This window comes from Myotis daubentonii, chromosome X (genome assembly GCF_963259705.1).
Source record: "Myotis daubentonii chromosome X, mMyoDau2.1, whole genome shotgun sequence".
Taxonomy (NCBI): Eukaryota; Metazoa; Chordata; class Mammalia; order Chiroptera; family Vespertilionidae; genus Myotis; species Myotis daubentonii.
In genome coordinates, this window is record NC_081861.1 from 67152296 (window position 1) to 67162867 (window position 10572).

A 10572-nucleotide genomic window follows, 5' to 3' on the forward strand; every position below is an offset into this window, starting at 1 on the left:
CTTCTTATTTTTAACCAGTATTATTACTGCTACCATTTTACCATTTTTTAAAGTGCCACTTTATTTTCTCTTTATTTTATTTTGGGATTAGTGTTCTCCATTCTATTTTCATCTTTATATTATTGGTTGTTTCTAGTTTGCATTCATCTCCAGGGAGCTGTTGCTGGAATTTGTTGGGATTAGTGGCGGTTCTATAGGAGTCTTCTCCTCATATAAAAAGTCTCTTCCCCTCCTCCACTTCATTCTCTCTTTTCGCTCTTTTTTTTCTTTTCTTTTCTCGCTTTTATTTCCCCCCCTCCTTTTTCCTAATTTCATTTTTGCACTCCTTTTTTTGGTCCCTATGCTTCTTTTCTTTTTTCTCTTTTATCTTATTCTCTTCCTTCTTCCTTATCCCCTAATTCTCTTTATTCGGGTGGTCACCTTTATTTGGGGTTATTAATATCGTGAATATCTTTGTGTATAGTGCCTGGTATGTGGTGCCTTGTTGTGTTGTATTTTGTGCCTTTAAATCAATGCAGCAGATCCAAGCAACAGTAACCTCCTGAGCACCACACCCTCTGCTGAGGAACAGCAGCTGTACATGAAACCTCACCCCACCAGCCAGAAGAGCCACCGCAGCTGTGAACAGCACCCACCAGAGGAGCTGCTGCCAACTGAAGAGCAGCTGCTACCGCAACCGCCCGAAGAGCAACCACAGACCAAGGAGTCACTGCCACCCAGGGAGCAACCACTGAACGACTCAACGTCTAGATATGTCAGTGAGATCAAACATGGGTAGACAAAGAAACCCCCAAAGGAAAGAGAAGGAGGACTCTCCAGAAAAGCAGCTAAGTAATACAGAGGCATGCAACATGACACATAAAGAATTCAGAATAAGGGTCCTAGAGTGCATGAACAGGATAGAGGAAAAAATCAACAACCTCTGCAAGAAGCAAGAAGAAACAGATGAAAAAATCGATAACATATGGAAGAAGCTAGAAGAAACAGATGAAAAAATCAACAACTTAAGTAAGACCCAAGAAGAAATGAAGAGTGATATAGCTGCAATGAAAAACTCCATTGAAAGTATCAACAGTAGACTAGGAGAAGCGGAGGACCGAATTAGTGAATTAGAAGACAAGGAAGCAAAACACACCCAAAATGTACTGCAATTGGAGAAAAAAATTAAAAGACAGGAGGAGAGCCTAAGGGAGCTTTGGGACAACATGAAATGAAACAACATATGAATAATAGGGGTACCAGAACAACAGAAAGATGAACAAGGATTAGAAAACCTATTAGAAGAAATAATATCAGAAAACTTCCCTGAGGTGGGGAAGAAAAAAGTCACACAAGCCCAGAGAGTCCCAAACAAGGTGAACCCGAAAAGACCCACACCAAGACACATCATAATTACCATGGCAAATGTTCAGGACAAAGAGAGAATCTTACAGGCTGCAAGAGAGAGACGGAAAGTTACATACAAGAGATCGCCCATTAGATTGTCAAATGATGTCTCAACAGAAACACATCAGGCCAGAAAAGAATGGACAGAAATTTACAAAGTGATGCAAAGCAAAGGACTGAATCCAAGAATACTCTATCCAGCAAGGCTATCATTCAAACTTGAAGGGGAAATAAGAAGCTTCACAGACAAAAAAAAAGGCTAAGGGAGTTTATCACCACCAAGCCAGCAATGCAAGGAATGCTAAAGGGACTGGTGTAAAAAGAAGAAATAAAAAGCTCAGAAAGAAAACAGCCACACAAAAAAAGAAATGGCTACAAACAAGTACCTTTCAATAATAACTTTAAACGTAAATGGACTAAATGCTCCAACCAAAAGACATCGAGTGGCTGAATGGATAAAAAAACATGACCCATACATCTGCTGTCTACAAGAAACCCACCTCATTAGAAGGGACTCACACGGACTGAAAGTGAAAGGATGGAAAAATATCTTTCAGGCAAATGAAAAGGAAAAGAAAGCTGGGGTAGCAATACTTATATCGGACAAAATAGACCTCAAAGTGAAGGCCATAACAAGAGATAAGGAAGGCCACTTCATAATACTAAGGGGATCAATACAACAAGAAGATATAACCCTGGTAAACATATATGCACCCAATGCAGGAGCACCCAAATTCATAAAAAAAAAAACTCCTGGAAGATATCAAAGGAGAGATCGACAACAATACAATCATAGTAGGGGACTTTAATGCACCATTGACAGCACTGGATAAGTCCTATAGACAAACAATCAGCAAAGATACAGCAATCCTAAATGACTCACTAGATCAGATGGACTTAATTGACATCTTCAGAACACTTCACCCCAAAGCCAGAGAATATACATTCTTCTCAGGTGCTCATGGGACATCTTCAAAAATAGACCACATATTGGGTCACAAGCAAAGTATCCCCAAATTCAAGAAGATTGAAATCATAAAAAGCATCTTCGCAGACCACGATGGCATAATACTAGAAATAAACTACAATAAAAACAACCCAAAATACTCAAACACCTGGAAGCTGAATAGCATGCTATTAAATATTGACTGGGTTACCAATGAGATCAAAGAAGAAATTAAAAACATTAAGACTTGCTTGAATTTTAAGTCTTAGACCAGAGAGTAGCTTTTATATATTACTGTTTAAAGTAGCAGTATCCACAAAAGAGGACAAAATAATATATTGTAATGGCAGTTAAAGCACTACTTAATAATCCCTGTCTCAAGTCCTTTTTTGTAACGAGGCAGTATATAAATAAATGAAATCAGCGGACTCTAATTCCTTTTATATATGTTTCTTTGTTTTTCCCACCACTCCTCAGTCCTCCTGTAAAGCCCCAATCCCATGAAGTTCATGCCAACTGCTATGCTACCCTCTCTGCCACCCCCGTTGCCACCACTTCCTACGTTTAGACATTCCCAATTAGGAATAAATCCTTTGGCGCCTCAGTCATGGTCTTCAGGCCCACCCCAGTTACCACAATCATTCTGGGAGCCATCCCCGACCCCAGCCTTGACTTGTTCAAAACCCTTGCGAAAGTCTTCTCTTCCCCAACAACCTCCGCCAGTTACTCCCACCAGCGCCCCTCCCCGCGCACCGTCGCCATTAGAAACTGCTCCCTTAAGTCCCTGATTCTACCATTCCCACACTGCCCACACCTTCTACCTTCCAATTCTCCATGAGATATCTCCTGGATGTCTCGCAGCTACTTCTCCCACCAAATGACAGAAACAGCGGAATCAGAAGTATTGCGGTGCTGTTCAGTCCTTTAATGACATTAGTTGACAACAGAACCTGGCTTCCTGAGCTAGGCGACATTTAGCTTGGGCTGCTCCAATGACTCTTGCCAGGCTCGGGGACGCAGGCTTTCAGCCTCTTCTAGATGCACGCTTTGGGTCGAACAGAGTGAACGCTGCATCACGGTAGCGCGGCACTTCATGGCTGTTGGCTGCCTTCTCCGCCTCTGTCTCGGCAGTAGGCGCACTCGGCACACTTGGCGCACTTGGAGCACTTGGCGCACGTTGGTTGTTGACCTCCATGCCCACCATCTCCACGATGTAGTCCGTCAGGGAGTCGAGCATGACCATAACCAAGTCATTTGCGCCGGAACTTTGATCTTGATTCTGTTGATTGTTTTGAAGAAGGCGATCCACGTAGGTCAAAGGAGACTGCAACTCGGCGGTTAAATCGTGGCCTGGAGTCTTGGTGGAGTTCGCAGGGCTTTGATTTTGTGACATGGTTGTTGATTTCAGTCCGATCAGCCCTTCTTAACTGTACGTATAGCTGGACTAGGTCTTTGAAGACACCACCGCTCAGCTCTGCGTCTTAGATCTCTGCACTCTAGCCCCTCATTGGTCAGGGAGCCCTTTATGACATCCTGGACTTTGGGTCGTCATAGGTGTCCATTGTGACCTCATCAGACCTCAGCCTAGAAATGTCCCCTACAGGGACCTGTAACTCTAGCGACTGGCCCCTGACTTTTGAGGGAACTGTCATTTTCTGCTTGACTTTAACATTGTAAAAATAAATGTGTTTCAATAGAAAACTTTTCCCATCTTAAGGACACAATTCCATGCCATCTGATTCTAACCTTACATTGTCTTTAAGGTCCTTTACAACCTTTGATTGGTTGTAGGCTACTGATAAACATGTAAACTGTCTTGTTTAGCAGATATTAAATTGCCCCCCTGTGATGATGTCAGGAAACCAGTTTTACATCCATTTATACATTCATTGAAATGTTCTTGATTAATATTCCCATATCTAAATTTGTTTTCTCTTTTCAACCAGTTATAACACCTTGCCATTCCCTCATTGAGAAAATAGAATCTTTTAACACATGTTCATTTTATATCTGTATGAATGTTTTGGTTTTTTACACCTTTTGAAAAATATATTTTAATCATTTTGGAAGTCACAATGAGTTGCTCAGTAGATTCATCTGTCAGAATCAGGTAGATGTTGTTGAGCCTCATTTTTAAGAATCATTTGAAGCCCAGATGTGCTTTTTCTTGGCTGTCCTAGGTGAAGCCAAAGCACCAAGAGATGTTTATTTTTGTTTTGTTTTTTTTTTTATCATTTTCATTTTCCTCTCTACTAATATTGTGTTTCTGCTTTGTTTTTGGTTCATTTATTTATAGCTGATCACAGTCATAAATATGTCTATTCCAAAAGAGAGAATGTAGAAGGAAGAAAGGAGTCTCTGACCCAAGCAACTTCAATATTGAAGCACACAAACCTGCATAGCTTCAAGGCCTGGAAATGATCATTGTTGAGGTGAGGCTCTTCCTTCTGATCCCATGAATTCACCTGGCTCCACAGCTCTGCCCTCTATGTTCTGCACTCAGAATCATCTTTCCTTTTGAATTGAGCACATGTTTGCAGTTGAGTAGTTTATCAGCCCATTTTCTGCTTGTCAACACCTGGAAGTACCACAACCTTCTATCATTTCATCCTCGGTCTATTCTTTCAGTTAAAAATGACATTGTTTCTGTTGATTTAACATATGCAAAAATCCTGTAGTCTCCCATGTATGTTGTGGGGATTCATGTCCTTAGACAAGAAGCTCCTTCCCACATCCCTCTTGGAAAATCTCATCTCTATTTGTTGCTTCTGCTAAGATAGCTGGGAACATCCATGATTCATATCCTATATTGCTTCAAAGAGCCCTCTGAATACTCTGACCTTTTGATTCCTCAGCTGTACTAGCACATGGATGACTAGCTACATCCTTGATTTTATCTCCATGGGACACTTTCCTGACAGTGAATCCTCTCATTTTAATGTCTTTCACAATCTGGATAGGCTGAGAATTTCTTGTATCTTCATGTACTGGTTCTTTTTTGCTTACCAGTTCTTCCCTCGATTTATGTATTTTCTTTAAAATAGCAAGAAAAAGCAATGTCATGCCTTCAACACTTTCCTTGGGAACCTGCTCAGCTACATGTGCATTGTTACAATTCACCTGTGATTTCTGCCCCTAGATAACAAGAATTTCCTCTCCTCCAGATTCCAATATTTTCCCTCTAAATCTTCACCAACAACATCTGATATTCATATGTTTATCAATAGTCTGTTTTTGATGATTAGGTATTCTCTAAGACAGTGGTTCTCAACCTTCCTAATGCAGCGACCCTTTAATACAGTTCCTCATGTTGTGATGACCCCCAACCATAAAATTATTTTCGTTGCTACTTCACAACTGTAATTTTGCTACTGTTATGAATCACAATGTAAATATCTGATATGCAGGATGTATTTTCATTGTTACAAATTGAACATAATTAAAGCATAGTGATTAATCACAAAAACAATATGTAATTTTATATGTGTTTTCCGATGGTCTAAGGTGACCCCTGTGAAAGGGTCGTTCGACCCCCAAAGGGTTTGCGACCCATAGGTTGAGAACCGCTGCTCTAAGACAATAAAGGCCTTTTCAGCTGTGCTCCTCACTTCCTTTTTTAAATTAATCTTTATTAGAGAGACAGAAGATGGCGGCGATATAGGCAGACGCGTCCCAGGTCGTGTCCCGGAGCAAATGGAGTGAGCAGCTGAAACTAGTAACACCCACACCGAATTGGCGAAATTGCTCAGCTGGTGAGACCATTTGCAGCCGGGAAGAGCAGAACTCCCCTGGAAAGGTAAAAAAAAAAAAAAAAAAAAAACACAGGGATTTGGGCAGGAAAGTTTGCCAGACCTCTGAGCCAAGAGAGTTGGAGGGAGACCGCGTGGCAGACAGCCGCGTCCCTTGGGACAGGCACAGCCCCTGACTGGGGGAAAGGAGAACCGCGGGATTCCTGGCGCCGCCTGGGGAGTTGAGAGCTGGGTTCTGTGATCACAGAGGACTGAGCCTAAAGGGGGCAGCCTGAAGAGCTGACCAGACCATGCAGTCCTGGTAAGAGAAGAAGCTTACAGAAACCAAGCCTTCCCTGTTTCCGTGGCCGGCATTTGTTTGTTTGTTTTCACTGAATCCTGTTCATGGGACATTTCGGATACAGACACTCACCTGTGCTGAAGAGAGGGAGAGTGTGCAGAGGAGTGGAATCTGGGGAGAGACTGGGGAGAGAGGGGGAGCCGGGAGAGGTGGCAGCGAATTGAGTGCTGAGACACCCCTGAGCCCAGGACTGGGGCAGCCATTCTCTCCGGAGAGTGAGACTCCTCCCCCCAGCCCCCAGGCAAGGAGCACAGCCACACCCAGATTCCACCCTGTAGGAGATCAAGGATTAAAATAACCTGATCAGTCCCTGGGAATTAACAGGGTCTGGCCTATAGAGGGATTTTCAATCCCAGCAACAACATAGCGCCCGTAACTATTACGCAGCCAGCTCTGGGCAGTGAACTTCCACTGGACAGAGAGGCCCTATAGCCTCAGAGGCCAACCCCAGAACACTGCCACCCAGAGGCTGACCCACAAACTGACTCTTTGCTAAACACAAAATAAGGCAGTCTGGGAAACAAATACGACCTGCTTTAAAATAAGGACTGTGGTTTACAACACAGAGGAACAGTGAATTGCAGGGAAACTCAACACTCTCCTGAATACCTGGCAGGTCTAAGGTGAGCCACACTGAAGAATAGAAGAACCGAAGGACCTTCACTTCTGCAATTTTTTTTTCTTTTTTCATCTTTTAACTAAGAACCCATTTTTTTTCTTTTTTTTTTCTTCTTTTTTTTTCTTCTTTTTTTTTCTTCTTTTTCCATCACCTGATTTTACCCTTTTAATTACTACCTTCTTATTTTTAACCAGTATTATTACTGCTATCATTTTACCATTTTTTAAAGTGCCACTTTATTTTCTCTTTATTTTATTTTGGGATTAGTGTTCTCCATTCTATTTTCATCTTTATATTATTGGTTGTTTCTAGTTTGCATTCATCTCCAGGGAGCTGTTGCTGGAATTTGTTGGGATTAGTGGCGGTTCTATAGGAGTCTTCTCCTCATATAAAAAGTCTCTTCCCCTCCTCCACTTCATTCTCTCTTTTCGCTCTTTTTTTTCTTTTCTTTTCTCGCTTTTATTTCCCCCCCTCCTTTTTCCTAATTTCATTTTTGCACTCCTTTTTTTGGTCCCTATGCTTCTTTTCTTTTTTCTCTTTTATCTTATTCTCTTCCTTCTTCCTTATCCCCTAATTCTCTTTATTCGGGTGGTCACCTTTATTTGGGGTTATTAATATCGTGAATATCTTTGTGTATAGTGCCTGGTATGTGGTGCCTTGTTGTGTTGTATTTTGTGCCTTTAAATCAATGCAGCAGATCCAAGCAACAGTAACCTCCTGAGCACCACACCCTCTGCTGAGGAACAGCAGCTGTACATGAAACCTCACCCCACCAGCCAGAAGAGCCACCGCAGCTGTGAACAGCACCCACCAGAGGAGCTGCTGCCAACTGAAGAGCAGCTGCTACCGCAACCGCCCGAAGAGCAACCACAGACCAAGGAGTCACTGCCACCCAGGGAGCAACCACTGAACGACTCAACGTCTAGATATGTCAGTGAGATCAAACATGGGTAGACAAAGAAACCCCCAAAGGAAAGAGAAGGAGGACTCTCCAGAAAAGCAGCTAAGTAATACAGAGGCATGCAACATGACACATAAAGAATTCAGAATAAGGGTCCTAGAGTGCATGAACAGGATAGAGGAAAAAATCAACAACCTCTGCAAGAAGCAAGAAGAAACAGATGAAAAAATCGATAACATATGGAAGAAGCTAGAAGAAACAGATGAAAAAATCAACAACTTAAGTAAGACCCAAGAAGAAATGAAGAGTGATATAGCTGCAATGAAAAACTCCATTGAAAGTATCAACAGTAGACTAGGAGAAGCGGAGGACCGAATTAGTGAATTAGAAGACAAGGAAGCAAAACACACCCAAAATGTACTGCAATTGGAGAAAAAAATTAAAAGACAGGAGGAGAGCCTAAGGGAGCTTTGGGACAACATGAAATGAAACAACATATGAATAATAGGGGTACCAGAACAACAGAAAGATGAACAAGGATTAGAAAACCTATTAGAAGAAATAATATCAGAAAACTTCCCTGAGGTGGGGAAGAAAAAAGTCACACAAGCCCAGAGAGTCCCAAACAAGGTGAACCCGAAAAGACCCACACCAAGACACATCATAATTACCATGGCAAATGTTCAGGACAAAGAGAGAATCTTACAGGCTGCAAGAGAGAGACGGAAAGTTACATACAAGAGATCGCCCATTAGATTGTCAAATGATGTCTCAACAGAAACACATCAGGCCAGAAAAGAATGGACAGAAATTTACAAAGTGATGCAAAGCAAAGGACTGGATCCAAGAATACTCTATCCAGCAAGGCTATCATTCAAACTTGAAGGGGAAATAAGAAGCTTCACAGACAAAAAAAAAAGGCTAAGGGAGTTTATCACCACCAAGCCAGCAATGCAAGGAATGCTAAAGGGACTGGTGTAAAAAGAAGAAATAAAAAGCTCAGAAAGAAAACAGCCACACAAAAAAAGAAATGGCTACAAACAAGTACCTTTCAATAATAACTTTAAACGTAAATGGACTAAATGCTCCAACCAAAAGACATCGAGTGGCTGAATGGATAAAAAAACATGACCCATACATCTGCTGTCTACAAGAAACCCACCTCATTAGAAGGGACTCACATGGACTGAAAGTGAAAGGATGGAAAAATATCTTTCAGGCAAATGAAAAGGAAAAGAAAGCTGGGGTAGCAATACTTATATCGGACAAAATAGACCTCAAAGTGAAGGCCATAACAAGAGATAAGGAAGGCCACTTCATAATACTAAGGGGATCAATACAACAAGAAGATATAACCCTGGTAAACATATATGCACCCAATGCAGGAGCACCCAAATTCATAAAAAAAAAACTCCTGGAAGATATCAAAGGAGAGATCGACAACAATACAATCATAGTAGGGGACTTTAATGCACCATTGACAGCACTGGATAAGTCCTATAGACAAACAATCAGCAAAGATACAGCAATCCTAAATGACTCACTAGATCAGATGGACTTAATTGACATCTTCAGAACACTTCACCCCAAAGCCAGAGAATATACATTCTTCTCAGGTGCTCATGGGACATCTTCAAAAATAGACCACATATTGGGTCACAAGCAAAGTATCCCCAAATTCAAGAAGATTGAAATCATAAAAAGCATCTTCGCAGACCACGATGGCATAATACTAGAAATAAACTACAATAAAAACAACCCAAAATACTCAAACACCTGGAAGCTGAATAGCATGCTATTAAATATTGACTGGGTTACCAATGAGATCAAAGAAGAAATTAAAAACATTAAGACTTGCTTGAATTTTAAGTCTTAGACCAGAGAGTAGCTTTTATATATTACTGTTTAAAGTAGCAGTATCCACAAAAGAGGACAAAATAATATATTGTAATGGCAGTTAAAGCACTACTTAATAATCCCTGTCTCAAGTCCTTTTTTGTAACGAGGCAGTATATAAATAAATGAAATCAGCGGACTCTAATTCCTTTTATATATGTTTCTTTGTTTTTCCCACCACTCCTCAGTCCTCCTGTAAAGCCCCAATCCCATGAAGTTCATGCCAACTGCTATGCTACCCTCTCTGCCACCCCCGTTGCCACCACTTCCTACGTTTAGACATTCCCAATTAGGAATAAATCCTTTGGCGCCTCAGTCATGGTCTTCAGGCCCACCCCAGTTACCACAATCATTCTGGGAGCCATCCCCGACCCCAGCCTTGACTTGTTCAAAACCCTTGCGAAAGTCTTCTCTTCCCCAACAACCTCCGCCAGTTACTCCCACCAGCGCCCCTCCCCGCGCACCGTCGCCATTAGAAACTGCTCCCTTAAGTCCCTGATTCTACCATTCCCACACTGCCCACACCTTCTACCTTCCAATTCTCCATGAGATATCTCCTGGATGTCTCGCAGCTACTTCTCCCACCAAATGACAGAAACAGCGGAATCAGAAGTATTGCGGTGCTGTTCAGTCCTTTAATGACATTAGTTGACAACAGAACCTGGCTTCCTGAGCTAGGCGACATTTAGCTTGGGCTGCTCCAATGACTCTTGCCAGGCTCGGGGACGCAGGCTT

The 10572-nt window shown here is 41.8% G+C and overlaps 1 protein-coding gene across 1 annotated transcript; it reads right to left on the minus strand.

Annotated features, from left to right (window-relative positions):
* Positions 1 to 3356: 3356 nt before the first annotated feature.
* On the minus strand, positions 3357 to 3725 carry LOC132225040 (huntingtin-interacting protein M-like). The gene has a single exon (XM_059680250.1). The coding sequence runs from the start codon at positions 3723 to 3725 to the stop codon at positions 3357 to 3359; it is 369 nt and encodes a 122-aa protein (XP_059536233.1).
* Positions 3726 to 10572: the final 6847 nt, after the last annotated feature.